This window comes from Pseudophryne corroboree, chromosome 1 (genome assembly GCF_028390025.1).
Source record: "Pseudophryne corroboree isolate aPseCor3 chromosome 1, aPseCor3.hap2, whole genome shotgun sequence".
Lineage (NCBI taxonomy): Eukaryota > Metazoa > Chordata > Amphibia > Anura > Myobatrachidae > Pseudophryne > Pseudophryne corroboree.
In genome coordinates, this window is record NC_086444.1 from 209,106,271 (window position 1) to 209,127,108 (window position 20,838).

Sequence of the window (20,838 nt, forward strand, 5' to 3'; positions counted from 1 at the left end):
ATGAAGTGGTGGTTCTAGGAAAATACTGTAATGTACCATTTCATATGCAGATACAGCCGCAGTCACATGCAAAATATAGGCATGCCTCATATCATTTTAATCAGCATAAGCTATTCGCATCATTTTACAAATAAGACTCATTGTAATGGAAAAGGTTGTATGTAAGGATGCTCAACGCTACCGAGTCACACCACGGCATGGCGTAACTAGAAGAGCTGTTTAACGTGCGTGGAGGCTAGATGTAAATGGACACATCTGTAATATGGGGAAAAACAAATTACTAAGTGTTACTATCACACTTCTGCACCACCCTTCAACTCCTTTTCATGTTAACTTAATTTTAACTGAATCCGGGAACTTCAGGATATTTATGTGTACGTCCCATTGTTATATTATACTTGAACATCAGTTTCCCTGCCATGAAGTGCTTGTGGAAGATGCAAAGCATTCATTTCCAAAATATAAACTGGTACCCGGACTCCACAATGTCCTGTCAGCAAGGTTTTGGTCATCTGCAGTCTTGTTATCACCCCGTTAAGTGTGCCCTCCTAATGCCTTGAAGCTGGTTTATATCTCTAACTCCACACCAACAAATTGGGTGTTTGCATTTGTGTGCAGTCTCAGGGGGTGATTCAGACCTGATTGCTGCTGTGCGTTATAGCGATTATCGATAGACTGCGCTTGCGTATGCACCGCAATGCGCATGCGCGTCTCCAAACAATAACAGGCATCGCTGAACAGCGACAAGCTGGTGCGAAAATTTCAGTCGCACAGCCATTTGCATGCTGAAATGACAGGAAGAGGCCATTTGTGGGTGGTAACTGACAGTTTTCTGGGAGTGTCACGGAAAACGCAGGCGTGCCCAAGCGTTTTCAAGGAGGGTGTGTGACGTCCGCTCCGGCCCCGATCAGCCTGTTCTCATTGCACTGTGGGAGTAAATACTGGGCTGTGAAAAGACTGCACACTGTGGAAAAATCATTTGATGGTGAGTGATGTGTGAACAGATTTTCAGCTGTCTGCTGACTGTGAGATTTTTTGCAGCTCGGCGTACACGTGCGTTCGCACACTTGCACGGGAATATACACTTCCCTCGGGCGGCAACTATCTGAACGCAGGACAACAAATTTAGCAGCCAAGCGATCAGACCTGAATCACCCCCTCAGACACCTAACTGTGGCTAACTAGATCCAATCAGCTTTTCCCATTACAATCAGCAAGCTCTTGCACACCATGCATCTATTTATATGCCATAAAATGGCCTTTATCCTGCAGTGTCATATGGTCGCCATTTTGCTACGGTACAGATCAATAGTTCCCTAATGCGGTCCTCAAGGTACCCCAGCAGTCTAGGTTTTAGGGATATCCCTGCTTGCGCACAGATGGTATAATCAAAAATGTCTGAGGTACTAATTACTGTAAATTACCTGTAAATTATTCCAGTAGTTTATAGTCCAGTGTGCAAGGCTTACATTTTCAGATCCCCTAGTCTTACTCTGACCCTTACACTAGCTATAAACTAGCTCTGTGGCTATTGGACAGAAATGATAACTCATAGATGATTTACAGTAAAATAATGTTAGCCATAATGATTTTTATGCTAAAATATAAAATGATTAACTTTTGTTCTGTGTAAATATTTTAATAGTAATAAAATGCAAGATGTTTTCCTGAGTTTGTCAATTTGTGCCACTTCTCTGCCTCTAGAAAGCTCCTACGGTCAAAGTTGACCCAATTGAGGGCCTGGCTAGCACGCTGCAGGTTAGGCAGGAAGAGCCAAAGGACAAAAAGCCTGCTGCAGATGCAGTAAAGGTAACTTTATTTGTATGAGGAATGCTAATGAAGAATTCTAAACTATTGCCCTACTGTATATTACATACTGGTGTTAACATTCTGTGTGTAAGATGCATTGTTAACGTATATGAAATACATGTAAACAAATTCTGCTTTCAACGTGAGTGATTGTGTTTACTCTTTGTGTTCCATATGTTTGCATCTCGGACATAATTCAGATGTGGGTGGAGAGTGCATCACTGCTGCTTACATGGAAGCAGCAGCAGTGATGCACTATTATGGTAATGTAGCAGAAGGCATCTGGTATAAAATAGACGCCTCCTGCTTGCATTAGTGATCTGTGCTGTTTCCAATGACGTAGCATTGGATCACCTGTGACACGATCAGCCAGCTATGTGACCTATAGAGACGCACAAGCTTGCCGCCTCAGTTCCTACAAAGAGGCCAGGAGATCTCCATCTTCCAAAGGAGATCCTGGTCTCATTATTCCCCCAAAACAAAGGTGACATGTTTCCGTTTTGGAAAACTAAGGCTGTCGCCACCTCCATAGAGCAGCAGACTGTTATTCAGTGACGTCTGTAGCTGTAGTACATCCAACGATGCAGTACCCTTACTGCACATGCACAAAGTAACGAACATCTGTACTTTGTGATATGCGCCGCAATACCGTCAGGACCTGAATCAGGCACCTAATGCGCCGTTGCAATCTTACATTCATACACACTTGCTTACTATCCCAGAATGTCAGGGAGACCCCCAAATTTCAAGGAGTCCTCCTGAACTCCCAGAAGAGCAGTCCATGATCAAACATCCCACCCACTTCCGTAGTGAAGTGGGCAGTTATTGATCTTAATAATGCAAGTTACTTTGAACCATGGCACAGTATAATGTGGAGTGTGGCTCTGCGCTGATGAGGGTGGGGACACCATGGCACAAATTGCACCACCATGCCCCCTGGACCTCCTCTTCAGGGTCTCCCGGAGGGAAGCTCAAAATGTCAGTAATATCCATTCATTCAGCAAATATGCATTCATCTTAATGAGATACAGTTAAAAAGCATTTCCACATGTGATTGTGACACACAGGAAGTGATTATCTTGTACAAGCCATATGCATGTTTAAAAAAGCAAACATTTAATGCACCTTTAAACGCATACCAAATAAATAATACATACATACATACATACATACATACATACATACATACATACATACATACATACATTAAATTAAATTTTATTGTTTTTTACTTGCACGTTAACACATGTTTTCCTCTTTGCAAACATCAGCGTTGACAAAGCCTTCCTGTTAGTTGTGATGGCAATCCATACTGCGTTTCTTTGCAGCATTAAACAATCACTATTGTTTATACTGTTTAGCGCATCCAGTCACACAAATCGTTGCTGACACATTACACACAGTCATTTGAATGAAATTCTACCTTTACCTGGATTTCTACAATCACATTGCAGAAATTGTGGCTCTGAAACATGCTGGGCGTAGTCAGCCGATAAAAGTTGGAGAAGGATTTCCTTAACCCGTCATGTGGGGCATGATACCTTTCTGTGCCAGTTGGATCTGAAATGTGCGTTTTTGTTTTTGTTTGTTTATTCTAGGAAAAAACCGACAAAGAGAATTGGGAAAAACTTGGTGAAGATGAAGAAACAATACCTCCTGACTACAGGCTAAAGGAGGCTAAGGTAGGCAACGTGCATCTCCTCAGCATTCTGTTGGCTGTAGTGATGAGCTGAATATGGCTGAGCCCACAAGCTGGCTGCCTCAGTACTGTGCAGACGACTGTTACTCTTTAAAGCCTATAATTTGCTTTCTGGTTACAGGATAAGGATGGGAAGCCTCTTTTGCCAAAGCCTGAAGAAAAGCCACAGGTGAGATAATATAAAGGCATATAATACCAGATAATATGGGTCTTCTATGCTCTCCTGCCTCTGGAAACTCCCCAATTATGTGAAATTGTGCTGCTTCCTTGATAGTTTTTCCTGCAAAACAAGAGACTGCAGCACACGCAGAGCACTTCAGTAGCACTGTGTGGTGCCCCCATGTATGCTGTGCGGAGCAGTGTTTATTACATTCATGTATTTAACTGCAAACAACAGAATATACCGTCCTACCTCTATGACTGGCTGTTATTACCCAGTTTTGTTTTATCACTGTTGTTTCCAATTGTAAAGCACGAAGGAATTTGCTGCACTATATGACTTAATAAATAAATAAATATAGTAAAATATAACTTTTTCAGAATCAGTCAACTTTAAAATATGTAACATAAATATAAAAAAAGGCCATATAATGTTTTAGTTCATTAGTTCACCTGTTAGGCTTTTCTATGAGTACAGATGGTTGTCTGAGGGGTTTGTTTTTAGAACGTTGCTGGGCAGACGTTTTTTGTCTGTTCCGTCTGATTCTGTTTCACATGTATTATGTGCTGCAGTGTCGCATTACAGCTCTGCTCACATAACACCATCAGTTCCACCCTCATACTCTGCATAAAACCTTGCAGCTCACTCTCCTCTCATTTTGTGCTCCTTGTATCCCTGTGAACATGCAGCCGATGAGCGAGGATGACTTGCTGGATGCTTTGACTGAAGGGTTTGTTACATCTCCCACCACCTGCCAGTCTGCACCATTACAGTCTTCTGCGGTAAGTTCTCTGCTTTCCTACTTCCTGCATTGCAGCAATACATGTCACCCTGGTGTCTAAGTGCTTTTGTTGTGTTCTCTCTTTCTTCTTACCTGTATCCATCCATCCATCTCTTTTTAAATGGTCAGAATGGATGCACCCAGTCACCTACGTAAACAGGCACAATTATACCTTTGTAGATGTGACTCAAAATAAAACGCCACTTTCTGAAGAAAACATACACATTATATAAAGCTTTAGTATAAACAACAATCTAGCACAATAAAACTGAAATCATATTAGCATTAATTGAACAAACAGAAAAGGAATGTTGGGTATCCATGGAGATATATGTCCTCAGAGACAGCCATTTTGTTGTAGTGCTTGTCATACTTGTAAAGTGATCCTTAAACCAAGGACTAGCTGATTATCTTTATCCCTATGTACAAAACACATAGACTTTCACAAAGCCGTGCAAAGCTTGTTCACATTACGGTTTAATTTGATGGATTTTTTTTTACATTTTAGGACCAGTCATCTGTAAAGTTGTACCAGTTTGAATAATAATAATAATAATAATAATGTATTGATCGTGAACTGCAAACAGTACAGTACAGTTCAGAAAGTTAAATTAAGAAAGATGACGAGAATACTATTCTGTTTAAAAATAGAATTTTAATTGTGGACCCCATACTCTGCTCAATATCGAGGTATTGAGCAGAGTATGGAGTTATATGGAGGTATTGAGCAGAGTATACAGGTATTGAGCAGAGTATGGAGTTATATGGAGGTATTGAGCAAAGTATGGAGTTATATGGAGGTATTGAGCAGAGTATACAGGTATTGAGCAGAGTATGGAGTTATATGGAGGTATTGAGCAGAGTATACAGGTATTGAGCAGAGTATGGAGTTATATGGAGGTACTGAGCAGAGTATGGAGTTATGTGGAGGTATTGAGCAGAGTATGGAGTTATGTAGAGGTATTGAGCAGAGTATACAGGTATGGAGCAGAAAATGTAGTTATATGGCGGTATTGAGCAGAGTATGGAGTTATATGGAGGTTTTGAGCAGAGTATGGAGTTATATGGAGGTTTTGAGCAGAGTATGCAGTTATATGGAGGTTTTGAGCAGAGTATGGCAACATTTGAGCAAATGTTTTGTTTTTAGAAAGCACCTGGAAAATCTGGCTCTGAAGAAATCGTGTCCTGTTCCAAAGCTTCTGCTGTTCAGTCAGAGACCCCAAAGCCACCTGCCTCTGTGAGTCCATTAATGATACTGAGATAAAGAGAACGTACTTTGCTGATGCTTGTCCTGTAGCATTTCTCCATTACCTCTTGTAAGCTGGACACATCTCTTAATTGTACAATGGTATGGGTCAAATAAACAGCAGAGGTAACTTAATAACAGCAACGTATGGTGGCAGCCCAAGCGTTTTATCTTTCCTATTGTCCACCTGACACACTGCGAAGAGCACACTCACTCTATTTGCCACTTCCCCCATAAAATCATTGTAGGCAGGCCCATATGGCATGCATCAGGAGGAAATGGTGCCGCCTGTCTGTTATCACTTTAGGACCATCTCTTTCATCCACCTCCTCTTCATTTCATTTATTCCCCTAAAGCACAGTTCCTCCTAGGTGTCTTAAATGAATCATAACATCAGGACGGTCACTACAGATGTCCTTTTGTGTGTTTGACACTTTGTTATTGGTTGCAGTGCATCCAGAAATGGATTAGCTTGATATTGACAAATTGACATTCATAATATCAACACCACAATTTAGACAGTTATGTCAACATTGTTTAAATGTTGGCAGGCAGTGTGTCGACATTAGGACTAGGCTGTTTGAGGGGGAAGGTTTGGGTTAGGCTGCATGGGGGATGGGGTGGTTAGTATTAGGCGGTGCAGGGGGGAAGTTAGGATTAGACTATGGGAGGGGGGTAGGGTGAGTATGTATGTGGGCTGGGGGGGTTAGGGCTAGGCACAGGCACCAGATGACGGGAAATACTCACTGGAATGCCAGAGGATCAGAGGTGTGACCCGGAAGTGAGTCACATGACTGCGGACCATGTCAGCATGGTCAGTGTTGACGTGATGAATGCATTATGACTATATTATACCACACCTGACTAGAAATGCATTTATCCTTAGAACTAATTATGAGAGTGAGGGAATACTGATTCTTTGACATGTGGCACTATTGAGTTTCTGAATGTGTTAAAAACAGTAAGGTATGAAAGTACATAGCAAGGCTTGTTATTCACCAGCTCTAAGGAAGAAAATGTGCTGCACAGTGCCACCGCAACAGTCATGAACGCACTGTGCCGTAGTTAATAATCACAAAAAAATGAGCAACCATACCTGGCCATGGTATTTAATAATGAACGCAGACGGTATTGCATAGAAATGAATTGCCCCTAATAAGACACACACTTGTAGCTATACCCATGGTATTCATAGGCACAATTTGGAAACTGGGTCCAGTATTAGATGCACAATTTTTAACATTGCAGATATCTCACATTTATTCACTGAGTTTCTATACCTTCATAATGTACAGATACCTGACGATGCTCTAGATCTGCTCTCCGGATCACTGGGAGCAAGAGAAGCTGATCCGGATGAGAACAAGCCTGCTGTGGACTTGGTAAAGGTGAGCAGTGTGGAGACTTATAAGTGTCTCATCCTCTGTAGCTGTCTCCTGGATCGTGCGTCTCTGCTGCTGCTGCTGCTATAACGCCCTGCTAGATATCTCCTTCTTAGTCAAACATGCGCCATCTCCTTCCTCCCCAGTTGGTTTCTCTGTTAACTGTAAGAGCAGTTTGTGCATAGCACTGCAATAGAGCTACAGCTGGCTTGTAGTTCCCTTGTTTTCCAGTAGGCACCACTGCAGAAAAGTGAGCATTCAGATGATGTGGTGGTGACCTCTGCCTTTAGTCTATACAGTATATCACTTTCTACACTCCTGGGTGCAGAACTAGGGTGACAATATGCCTTCAGTGTTTTTATATTGAGAAAAATATTAGTCTGGATGCGCAACTTTATTGTTTGAATTTTTTTTCTAGATTCAACTTTCTTACCTGTTTGCTAGGTAAGGGAATGGTGGCCATTTGCAGGATTGTAGATTGAAGATCATTGTTAAGGGGAGTACTCACGGAGCGATCCCAGCCTAAAATCTAAGCAATCTGACTAGATTGTTTAGATTTTAAGCAGTGATCACTCAGTGTGTACCCCCCACAGCGACAGCTGCATCGCTATCGCTGGTGCTAGATTGGCCTGCATATTGGCCTGCATGCAGGCTCAATCTAGTAGGTCGCTCATTTCACCCGCTGGGTGAAATGAGCGGCCCCTCCCGTCTCCCCCCGGACGCTCAGCACACATCGCGCTGTGCTGAGTGGGGGGAGAGATGTGTGCTGAGCGGTTCGCCACTATATCATGCTGCCCTGTATATGTATGTGTATTTTAAAAGAATATTTCGAGGGGGGAGGGCATCAGGCATACCCCAAACACAGCTACACCGAGTATAGATACACCCACTAGTAATCACTGGAAGGTGCACTCTCGCCAAAATTAGTCTCTGGAGTCATTGGTTGTGTCAACTTTGTTTTAATCAGATTCACGGGTGATGCCAATAACAATCGACGTTTCGGTCCATGTGTGGACCTTTATCAAGATAGGCACTTCACAACATCTAAGTAATAAACAATTAAAAACAATTAAAATCAATATCACATAATTAACCGAATCACCTACACCTCCCAGGCCTCCCAGGCCCTTGTGACAGACGGTAATGGCTAAAGAATACCGAGATGAAATACTATAACATTAATTATACATAAAGTCCACCTACTAGTGTAATCAGGAAAACCTCCACCTCACCTCTCATCTCAGGGAAAAATAGCTATTCCAATGGTGGCAATAAGCCTAATTACCTGGATACAACCACTGCATCAAAAAAGGGGGGGCCCGATTAGGTACCCCCAAAAACCCAGAAACCACTAAACTGGAAATAAGGCTGAAAGCCTATCAGAGAAAATGCCATAAAGGGTATAACAAATAACCAACAACGCTACTCAATCAGAATCATACCTGGTGGTCAAGGAGAAAACAAATGGCAGCCATAGCTAAACGAACATGGTCAAACATGCATCTGTAACTATAGAACAAAAAGGTGTATTTACATACCAACTAGAGGAAAAAACACCAAGATAGCAGGGATAAACACTACTATAATACTCACAGCTCAGATGTCAGAGGCCCAGGAGTGGCTGCATGCTGAACTACCAAAGCTGGAGGCTATTTAAGGGATTAGAACAGGAAGTGCCAATTAAGGTTGCACACAGGCACTAATGGGCTAATAGAACTGCTAACAAGGGTAGTCTCAAACTCTAAAAATCACATAGGGCTGTATGGACAAAGAAGCATAACCATAGACCACAAGAAGAGGCGCTACATCGTGTATGAGATGAGTAATAGAACGACGCGGACGCCGCATCCGCGGCTTCCGCGTTCCATAGACAGGAAGTACATGCGCTTCAATTACCGGAAATTACTGTGGTGAGTAATAGAAAGACGCGGACGCCGCATCCGCGGTTTCCGCGTTCCATAGACAGGAGATACAAGCGCTTCAACAGCCGGAAGTGACGCAGCTCCGGCTCCGCCAAATGGCACAGCCGCTAATACACTGCAAATCTAACCAACAATGTCTCTAAAAGAGTGGAGAATACCTTAAAGAGAGTAAACAAAATCCATAACAAATAACTATGGAGATTTCATGAAAACACTAGTGTGTGCCATATAATCCCGCTGTGTACTAATGTTGTCCCATTAGTACTTAATGCTCTGTATTAATATTTACATTGTTTTTTGTATTTATTCTTTGGTAGTTCACTTGAGCATTTTGATTGATTATTAACTAGGCTGGATTGGTATCTGGTTATATTGCCCTCCTAGGTAATGTTCTTTCTATATTTTGTTTATAGTATAAATCCTCCCTTCATTGGGATTCCCTCGATGATTGATAGAGACCTTCACCTCTCGTGCCCCCATTGAGTTATGACGTCATTTCCGGCACAGCGGGATTATATGGCACACACTAGTGTTTTCATGAAATCTCCATAGTTATTTGTTATGGATTTTGTTTACTTTAACTCTCTTTAAGGTATTCTCCACTCTTTTAGAGACATTGTTGGTTAGATTTGCAGTGTATTAGCGGCTGTGCCATTTGGCGGAGCCGGAGCCGCGTCACTTCCGGCTGTTGAAGCGCTTGTATCTCCTGTCTATGGAACGCAGAAACCGCGGATGCGGCGTCCGCGTCTTTCTGTTACTCACCACAGTAATTTCCGGTAATTGAAGCGCATGTACTTCCTGTCTATGGAACGCGGAAGCCGCGGATGCGTCGTTCTATTACTCATCTCATACACGATTGTAGCGCCTCTTCTTGTGGTCTATGGTTATGCTTCTTTGTCCATACAGCCCTAAGTGATTTTTAGAGTTTGAGACTACCCTACCTCTATTAGCCCTTTAGTGCCTGTGTGCAACCTTAATTGGCACTTCCTGTTCTAATCCCTTAAATAGCCTCCAGCTTTGGTAGTTCAGCATGCAGCCACTCCTGGGCCTCTGACATCTGAGCTGTGAGTATTATAGTAGTGTTTATCCCTGCTGTTATCTTGGTGTTTTTTCCTCTAGTTGGTATGTAAATACACCTTTTTGTTCTATAGTTACAGATGCATGTTTGACCATGTTCGTTTAGCTATGGCTGCCATTTGTTTTCTCCTTGACCACCAGGTATGATTCTGATTGAGTAGCGTTGTTGGTTATTTGTTATACCCTTTATGGCATTTTCTCTGATAGGCTTTCAGCCTTATTTCCAGTTTAGTGGTTTCTGGGTTTTTTGGGGTACCTAACCGGGCACCCCCTTTTTTGATGCAGTGTTGTATCCAGGTAATTAGGCTTATTGCCACCATTGGAATAACTATTTTTCCCTGAGATGAGAGGTGAGGTGGAGGTTTTCCTGATTACACTAGTAGGTGGACTTTATGTATAATTAATGTTATAGTATTTCATCTCGGTATTCTTTAGCCATTACCGTCTGTCACAAGGGCCTGGGAGGCACTGGTGGTGTTGGTGTAGGTGATTCGGTTAATTATGTGATATTGATTTTAATTGTTTATTACTTAGATGTTGTGAAGTGCCTATCTTGATAAAGGTCCACACATGGACCGAAACGGCGATTGTTATTGGCATCACCTGTGAATCTGATTAAAACAAAGTTGACACAACCGATGACTCCAGAGACTGATTTTGGCGAGAGTGCACCTTCCATTTAAGTGGTTGTTGCGGTTTATATATATATATATATATAATAGAAACACTTAAGTCCCTTTAGTGCGCTAAATAAGGAAGAGCTCAAACCACTGAGAAGTACCTCCTGTCAGAATAGGTACAACGATAGAATGAAAGAAAAAAACAGAATTCTCATGGGAGCTATAACCACCTCAAAAAATCAAGAACATTGTTAAAAATTATTTAATAATAAAATTAGCAATACATCTTTATCACTGTTGTGAATATTTGTAACACAAATGAATACAATTCTTTTCTTAATATCATATACATCTAATAGACAAGAACATATTGTTTTGACAATGAGCTGAAGAATTGTATTGTGATGATATCAGCTGTTGTATAAAATATCTAATCTTCAAGTAATTCAGATGTATGATCTAATCCACATGTTTGAAGAAACCCAACGCGTTTCGTCTGTTAGGACTTCATCAGGGGTTGTAATCATATATCAATATATATGAATTTCAATATCATATCCAGATTGTTATGCCGTTGAATTAGGCAAGATATTGGTTTAATTTCACCAACTGATATCGATAGAAAGTAGTGCTGTGAACAATTCCTTCAAGGTGTATCAATCACTTCACAACAGTGAGTGAAAGTGATAGTGTGATTCAAAGACAGGATTAATAATTTCTTTCAACAATGCCTCAAGGTTCACCTCACAGCTATCATAGAATATCATATATCATCAGAATACAATTCTTCAGCTCATTGTCAAAACAATATGTTCTTGTCTATTAGATGTATATGATCCTAAGAAGATCCTATTCATTTGTGTTACAAATATTCACAACAGTGATAAAGATTTATTGCTATTTTTATTAATAAATAATTTTTAACAATCTTCTTCATTTTCTGAGGTGGTTATAGCTCCCATGAGAATGCTGTTTTTTTTCTTTTAAATATATATATATATATATATATATTATTATTATACTGTGTATGTATATGTATATATATATATATATATATATATTATACTGTATATAGTATTATACTGTATATAGTATTTTTATTTTTATCTGGTTGGAAACTGAATAATACCTACATGCGTGTCCTCATACATCTTGTCTCAATACACCACTCAGTGAATTGAGTAAATGGTGTGAGTGAGCTGACAGGTCCCGTGCAACTCCTGACATCTTTTTCTGCTGACAATGCATCTTATTTGCTATGCGAATAGGACTCACAAGCAGACTCTGCTGATTAAAATGATATGCGGCATGCTTATAGTCTGTGGCTGTAACTGATACGAAATGCTGCGTTACAGTGTTTTCTAGAAAAACTCTGTAATGTACTGATACAGCCACTGTCACACACAGAATATAGGCATGCCGCATATAATTTTAATAAGCATAATCTTACCGTGTGCATCGTCTTGCGATTTAAGAGGCATTTTTATGGAAAAAGTCACACTTAAAGCCGATCGGGGCTACAGAGTGGCGTGGCCAGAATGTCTGTTTAACGTACTGGGAGGCTAGATGTTAGTGGACACATCTGTGTACGTATAAGCCAGGAATGTAGCCTTTGAATAAAAGATGCAATTTGATTTTCTGGGCAGTGGGTTTCTTAGTATATGGCGACACCTAGTGGTAATGCGCCATAACAACGCACAACAATCTTATTAGATGTGCCTCTGATTTAAAGGAAATTAGGGGTCCATTTACTAAGCCTCAGGTGGAAATAAAGTGGATGGATATAAAGCAGCAGCCAACCACCTCCTAACTGTCATTTTTCAAACCCAGCCTGTGACAAGGCTGATTGGCTGGGACTTTATCTCCTGCCACTTTATCTCCATCGAAGGCTTAGTAAATAGACCCCTAAGTTCCAAACACCCTCAATCTGTATTGAAATGTAATCGATCTCTGCTCTACCATTCACAGGAAAGAGCAAAAGAAGAGCACATTGATAAGCTTGGAGATAGAGATAGCACAATCCCTCCTGAGTACAGGCATCTGTTGGATGGGAAAGATCAGGTAATATTCTGCATGCACATTGTTATATGTACTGTGTATTTTTATGTGTGTACAGTTCTATATATAATTTATGCTCATTTATATGTAATTTTACAGGGAAAACCTGCAAAACCAGAGCCGGTGAAACCAAAGGTAAACATGCAATGTTATTACCAGTATACATTTATTATTTACATTTCTATTTATTTCATTTAAGGTTATTATGAAGTCTTGACCTTTGGAGTCTAGCAGCGAATCATGTGTTTGTTTTTATGGTTATGCTTCATGGACTTAAATTGGGAGGCTGCACGCTGTGCTGTCACCAGGTACTATAGGATGAAGCCATGCTCATCTTTGCTGCAATGCACCATGCTGCAACACGGCTTGCTGCATGGCATGTCAGATTGGGACTATTTGCAGCTGGAGATCACTCCATTCATTCCTAATTGAATAAATGGAGCGATGGCTGGCTGCGAATAGTCACAACCTGGCACGCCATGCAGCATCGCAGCAAGGTGAGCTTGGCTACATCTGTACTATATTCTATGACCTATGTAATATATGTGTTCTGCTTGTGCAATGTGATAAAGAAGACTTGTATCTGATTGTGGGCAGGGACTGATAGGAGCTGGGTCACACCTGCAGTACCCCCTGCATACAGGTGCAGACAGTATTGCTAGATGGTAAGTGAAGTGACTTGTGTTCCAGAAACCACTGGATGATGATGCAGCGATCGGGGCTCTCTCCAGTGACTTTGCATCCTGTGCTACCAGTACCACTGACAAATCAAAGGATCCATCAAAGGTATGTCATTGCTGTGTCTGAACTTGAAGATGCACAGCTAAACCCATCACAGTAATTATGGAAATGGTTATTTATTTTTATTACTACTTTGTAAGTCTTTGTTTATGTACTAATAAAAACCCCACAACAGTAACAGAAGGCATTTTTTCCTGCACTAGGACAAGGCAAAGGTCTCCTGTAGTGCTCCAGTTTCCCAGACTCCAGGGAAAACTCCAGATTCTTCAAAGGTATAGATAATACGTAAGCTTATAACATGCTGATAGTTGCTGCATGATCTGCAAAAGCACCACATGCTGGAATTTTATATTACTCATACTACAAGTAAGATCTAAATTGGTGTATAGTTCAGTTACAGCTTCCGCTTCATAAAAATGGTCGCTAATTATTTTAATAACAAGAAAGTAGACCTGTCAGCTGCACAGTACGGAGGATCTCGTTTTGTATGCAGCCTATCAATATGCTAGGGCAGCGATTCCCTTATGTGGTCCTCAAGGTACCCCAACAGTCCAGGTTTTAAGACTATCCATGCTTAGGCATAGGTGACTTAATTAGTTCCTCAGTCAGTATAATTATACCATCTGTGCACAAGTAGGAATAGCCCTAAAACTTGGACTGTTGGGGTGCCTTGAGAACCGCATTTGGGAACACTGTGCTAGGCACTAGAGAGATCTCTAAGGCTTTTTTTTTAATAGTATTCATGATGCCTGGCATATAGTAGTTAGGTTCTGGTTCTAGGGATTTGGCAGGATTGTAATAGGATAATGCAGAGAATCCTAAAATTTCTTCAATTACGGCACCCTGGAGTGTCAGTATTTTGTCTACGGAACCCCTAGGACAAATGTCTATAATTGGGAGATTCGGCAAAACGTATTCAATTAAATAAATGGTTCTCGCCTGTCATCTTTAGGGTCCATTATGTGGTGATGGACAGGGTTGTGCTTCTATGTGCCCACAAATGTGATGACTGGCAGCCACCAGTGCTGGTATTACCCATCACATTGACCATAAATAATTTTATTTAATACTGGAATACCAACCTGTGGCATCCCAGGGTGCCATGGCACCCAGTTTGGGAACCAATGGCATAAGGCTTTAAGAGTCATCTTCTTCAAAGGGTTTGTATCGCAGAGATACAAAGAGCATGTGGTAAATATATCTCCGGGATGATAATGTAATACTCCAAGGGGTGTAGGTCTACCAAAGCTTCTAAAACTGATAAGTAGTTGTGTTGCCCAGATCAACCAGAACTAGGCACAAAAGAACATTTGCGCTGCGGTTTTACACTGTGTGGTTTGTAAATGACCCTTAACGTAAATAATATATTAAGCTATGTAACATTATGCTGCTTTTGTATGTGTGTCGCTAACCCTCCTTATTTTATATCAGCCCACAGGTCAGAGCGCCGCTGTAAAACCTAGTGCGCAAAAGACAAGCAGAAGCTAGGTAAGTAGAAGCTGTGCTAATGTCAGACATAACTGTGTGAATAACACACGTTACATCCAGCACTGAGCACAGGCTTTGGAGAACCCTCCCTCACTGCAGTAATTGGCTTTATGCTATGCTTGGTTCACAGAATAATTGGCTATGAAGAAAGTGTGAAGCCGTTTTCAGTATTTTGTAATCACACTTTACACTATTTCAAAATATTAAATGTGTCATATTGGATCTATTATACTAATGAGTGTTCTATGTTTTTGCTCATTCTAAGTGGATCTCAACACAAGAAAACAGCCAGGATAGAGACACACTGATGCCTATGCTGGGTCACAGTTGTCCGTAGGCTTTAGACCACAGTGCCGTTTATTAAACAAAGCCAATAACAGACTAGGAATTATATTGATTAGCTTCTGGCCCCACGTTTAGTACACACAGCACAGAGGCTGATTGACGGGTAGAGGCAGGTGTGGGGTGGGGGCGTGCGTGCCAACGGTGTTAGAATGATCGTGGATGTGCTAAATTTAGCACATCTACGATCAGATCTGAATTACCCCCAGAGAGCGAATCCTGCACTTCTGTGCCAGGAAGTCCTAGGGACATCACCCCGTAAATTTCTGTGCATGGTACAAGCCACGGGTAAATGCATACAATACTAATACTAAGCCCAATGTAAAGCTTGTGTCCCGTTGTCTTGTGTCCAGCATTTGTGTGCCTCAAAAACATCCAAAGTTCATTGAAAATCCAGGTTATAGACAATACTGTATGTTGGTAATTGCAGCTGAAAGATTAATGTTTTTAGATTGTGGGGGAGATGTATCAAACCTTGGAGAGAGATAAAGTTCCAAGCAATTAGCTTCTGACTGTCATTTTACAGGCTGTATTTGAAAAATGACAGGCAGGAGCTGATAGGTTGGTACTTTATAGCCGGCTCCACACTAGATGATATTGTGGATGATGTGCCTGATTCCAACACATCGTTCACGATACTGTCTAGTGTGTATGCACTGTGTCTCTGACGATGCGCACAACTGAATTACGATCGCATCGCTGCCGGGTATTTGCATGCTGGGAGGCCTTGCCCTGTGCTGGGCGGCCCCCAGCATGCGATTGTGGCCAGTTGCAGTTTTGCTAAAATCGCTAAACTGATGCTGAATGAGGGTGTAAATGTATAATGCAGCAATAGATGGGAGTATAGGGTGCATCTTAATAGGCGTCAATTATTTAACACTTCTCCTGTTTCCTTCTACTCTTAGATCCGTGTACAGTCTCCGTTGCACTTACCTAAGACCTGCTTGGGAAGAACAAAGTTTGATACAAGCACATGGCTTCCGCTCAGTCCCTTTCCTTACACCCTGATGTGTTAATGGAAGCGCTTGGTTGGTTTTTATTTCCTGCAAAATCTCTTTTTTCCGGTTCTTTTTCTTGAATTCTCAAGGGGCAAAGCTTTTCTAGTTATAATGAAATGTTTTATGTAAGTAATAAAATACAGCCTGCAACCTTTGCACATATTTTCCATGTAGTCGGAGTGCCTGAGAACCTCTGTGGTTACCAAGAACTGTGTGTAAATTACTATATTGATAGAGATTTTTACCTCTGTGTATACAAAGAACATTTGGTCAGAATTGTGTCTGTGTGTTGATTGCTAAGAATATACAGGAGCAGAAGAAGAACGGGTTCTCTGTTTACAAGGACTGTGCCTTTTCTACTTGTCAATCCCTTGTTCTTCTTGTACGTGAACGTTGGGCTTCCCAGCATGGACTGGCCTTTACAGTTTTGCATATATAGGTCATATTTTTACAGACGATGGTTGCACTGAGTCCCACCCAAATAAAATCCCAGTCATTGGTTTAGTATGAATATGATATGACTGCTATGCAAAGATTCATATTTTTCCAGAGTACTGGATGTCTCTCAGTCAGAACATGTATGTGTGTGGAGAAATGATATTGTCTAAGTGATATAAGGGCTGTTTTGCTTTGGACTTATAATTGTTGAACACTATGGGAAATAAACATTACGCTACAACACTGGTCCTTTTGTTTTTATTTTTTATGAATTAAAGTACAGTATTTGGTTTAAAATGTATACAGTGATCATGTTTATACAGGTGTAGAAGTGAATTCTGAGTACCTGAATACTAATATATATATATATATATATAAAATATATTTTTTATTTTATTTTTTATTTTTTTAAATAGCTTCTTCCTGGAAAAGACAGGAGAGAAAAACTCCTTCATGGGGGCACACTTATAAATTTGTTAAAATATAACTTTTATTATTTTACAGTATTTAAAAACAAAGAAAAAGTAAGGGTGTGTACACACGGTGAGATAAATCTGTGAGATTTTGACTATATAGTCAAAATCTTATGAAAAGTTAGTGCATATCTCATGGTGCTAGGCAGCTTGCGATACAGATTCGATCCCGATGCGCGCTCCCGTGGGGTCGGTATCGTAAGGCTACATAGACTGTGCAGGCAAGTCAATCTTGACTATCTAGTGTACAGTTTAGTACAAAGTATAGTCAAAATTGGCACTTAGTCAAAATCGTACATAGACAAAATCTCAAGCACAGATAGTCAGAATCTGTACAATCTGTGCTATCTGGGCTCTGGGGGAGTTCAAGGGAAATCGCATAGTGAGAATCCAACATAGCACGGATCTCACCTAGAATCAGGGAATCAGATAGTGTGAGGGGTCTTAGCACACCCACTCACGGGGTAAAATAAGTACAGGTTGGGTATCCCATATCCAAATATTCCGAAATACGGAATATTCCGAAATACGGACTTTTTTGAGTGAGAGTGAGATAGTGAAACCTTTGTTTTCTGATGGCTCAATGTACACAAACTTTGTTTAATACACAAAGTTATTAAAAATATTGTATTAAATGATCTTCAGGCTGTGTGTATAAGGTGTATATGAAAAATAAATGATTTGTGTGAATGTAGGCACACTTTGTTTAATGCACAAAGTTATAAAAAAATATTGGCTAAAATGACCTTCAGGCTGTGTGTATAAGGTGTATATGTAACGTAAATGCATTCTGTGCTTAGATTTAGGTCCCATCACCATGATATCTCATTATGGTATGCAATTATTCCAAAATACGGAAAAATCCGATATCCAAAATACCTCTGGTCCCAAGCATTTTGGATAAGGGATACTCAACCTGTATTAAATAGATAAGTAAGGAATTTCACATCTTACCACGTGGATAGTCACACAACTCCTTTGCAGAGTAAAGTTTGGAGATCAGTATCTATAAATATCCTCTGTTAATGGAGTCTCAAAATATACCCACAGGCCACTTATACATGAGGCTGGTATAGATCTGAAGTGGTCCGTGAGAACTGAAGGTAAGTAATAGTAAATAGACCCCATAAGGTCTCAACTTGGAGTTAAAGTACCAGCCAATCGCCACCGAATTGCCATGTTACAGGCAGTGTTTACAAAATGGCAGTTAGGGGGTGATTGGCTGGTACTTTATCTCCATCTACTTTATCTCTCTCCAAGGCTTAGTAAACAGACCCCTATTACTTACCTCTGTTTCCCACAAACCACTACAGATCTGTTTAGACATACTAGCCTTAATTATAAGTAGTCTATGTGTGCAGTTTTTGACTCCTGTGAAAAATTATAGCTGATTAGTTGGTACTTTATTTCTCTCTATGGTTTAATATGCCGTATCTCCCCCCCCAAGTTCCATCTAAATCAAGACATTGTCATCCCACGTTGGTACAAGATAAGTCTCCAAAAAAAGAATTCTTTCTTTGCTGTTTGGGCATCGTGAAGTCATTGGCAATTTATGTCCATAGTGTGAGGATACGGATTCTGTGATCACTCAGGTAAACAGTTTAGTAAAGTGGCAAATGCCCTTTATTGTAAATATACACACACAGTACACTATAACATCAATAATTACAAGGGTGGTACAGATGGAGCCCTCCTCATCTATGCCTTTAATAGAATTAACTGAGCCAGGGCAGTCGGACTTAATCCCCTGCTGTATTGTTCTCTCTGTATTGTATTGCGGCTGAGAACAATAGATGAAACACTTATGATAATAAGCCTTGGTGCACCTAGGCGCAGCAGAGAAGGCTAGATGAGAGAGGCTCCATCTGTATCATACTTACTAAATCCCCACAGTAGTTTAGGATTACAGATGCCTGCAATCTCCTGTTACATGCCAGCAGTAGTTCTGTGTCCCCTGGTCTGGGATACCAGCTCACACAGTACCCTTTGCTACGGATTCTCACCACTGATGGCACCGCAATGCCTAGTCAGCTCCTGCACTTCAGAAGTACATCTACTTTCCTAACCTTCTGTGCAGATCTCTTATCAGTAGAGCTCACTGCTCTTGTTACACCCCACCCTGTCTATTCATCACACAAGCAGGTCAGTTAGGAGGTCACAGAGGAGTGGAGACTAGGTGTCTGGGCTCCTGTACACAATGGGGTGTATAGGATCAGATTACCTGCAGCTCCATACATAACCTGTTTACTACTTAACCTACTCATCCTAATCACATCTGATAGCACCGTCAGAGGTCTTAGAACAATGGGCATATTTAACTGTATTAAATAACACTCTGGCCTAGACTTATTCCGTTAACAATAACATTGAATACATAATAACCAAATAAACTACATATTCTAAATATAGCAGATAAAAAACATAAGTGTACAATATAGTAATAATACAATATTGTCTAGCATATAACTAAATACATGTTGGCAATTAGTGGAGTCCATGGGTAGAATCGGGGCTAGGAAAGTAACCACGTGGCATTTACCACTGTGCGACATGACGTGCAGGCTGTGTCGTCACATTACCTCCCCCTACTTTCTAGCCCTATGTCCTGGGTAGCTTAAGCTTGATGAGAGCAGTGGCACTCTCCTAAATCAAACAGTCTGGGCCACGTCATAACAGTTATTGGCTGTATTCTCTTGTGGGTCTGGAGGTTTAGGGGCTAGAATTTTACTGTTTGTATGGAGCCAACCAGCATCCCATGTCCAAGCAATTGTCACAAGGCTTGTGTGGGGATTTCTTTCCCCGGTCTGGCGGGTGCGTGGCCTACGGTACATAAATAAATAGAGTCTTACCAGGGTCCGGTGGAAATGTGATCAGTAGTACATAGTTCTTGTATTTTCCCCAGTTCCCGTCCAAATACATTAATCAAAGTCCCTTTTGTAGACAGCCGCTGGGTTGGGCTAACAGACGGTACAACAGTGTATTTCAGTAAGTCCTGTAACTACACCTGTGGACTTAATAATTCCCCTACACCCAACTGGGTAAACTTATATTTCACAGTTTTCCTCCAAAAACAAAATCTGATATCTGGGGCCCTCACTCTCCCTTCCCAACAATGTATTCCCTGGGAACCCCACTTCCATCACCTCTGGTGCATCACGACAGTGCCTTGCCTCCCCCAAACATAACCCACACAGGGCACAATGAGGATTGATCCATGCCTGTGGATGAAGATACACCCTTCTTTAGGAACAGTCCATGTAGCGGCTGCAGGAAAGCCTCATCCTGACCTTGGTTTCCCCCCTCAAAAGCAGATGTCTCTTTCTGCAACACCACAATATTGACAGGCCCCCCAGGACTTATATTTTGTTTCTTACCAGAAGTTTCTTCTGTGCTATCCTGGGTAAATGCCTCCTCTAGCCTGGCTGGCTGGGTAACTTGTGTGATTCCTCTCTGAGTCTTGGCCTGGAGTACAATCTGCTCATCTGCCTTGTGTGTACCCACCAACTCGACCATGGTTGTTTTGGAACATGGATGTAGGTTTACAGGGACAGTGGCATTACCGTCTCCATTTACTGCATACACTGTAACATGTCCTGACTGAACA

General features: G+C 41.1%; 1 protein-coding gene across 7 annotated transcripts in view; it reads left to right on the top strand.

The window, feature by feature from the left end:
* The window catches only part of CAST (calpastatin), a 358,547-nt gene extending 341,545 nt beyond the window's left edge, over window positions 1–17,002 (top strand). For all 7 annotated transcript variants that reach the window (XM_063964046.1, XM_063964049.1, XM_063964052.1 and 4 more), the window contains 12 exons: window positions 1,705–1,809; window positions 3,408–3,491; window positions 3,630–3,677; window positions 4,358–4,450; window positions 5,597–5,686; window positions 6,991–7,083; window positions 12,665–12,757; window positions 12,854–12,889; window positions 13,445–13,540; window positions 13,699–13,767; window positions 14,927–14,983; window positions 16,231–17,002. In XM_063964046.1, coding sequence (XP_063820116.1) covers window positions 1,705–1,809; window positions 3,408–3,491; window positions 3,630–3,677; window positions 4,358–4,450; window positions 5,597–5,686; window positions 6,991–7,083; window positions 12,665–12,757; window positions 12,854–12,889; window positions 13,445–13,540; window positions 13,699–13,767; window positions 14,927–14,983 — 864 coding nt within the window. In that variant the 3' untranslated portion in view covers window positions 16,231–17,002. The remainder of the gene's footprint in view (window positions 1–1,704; window positions 1,810–3,407; window positions 3,492–3,629; window positions 3,678–4,357; window positions 4,451–5,596; window positions 5,687–6,990; window positions 7,084–12,664; window positions 12,758–12,853; window positions 12,890–13,444; window positions 13,541–13,698; window positions 13,768–14,926; window positions 14,984–16,230) is intronic.
* Window positions 17,003–20,838: the final 3,836 nt, after the last annotated feature.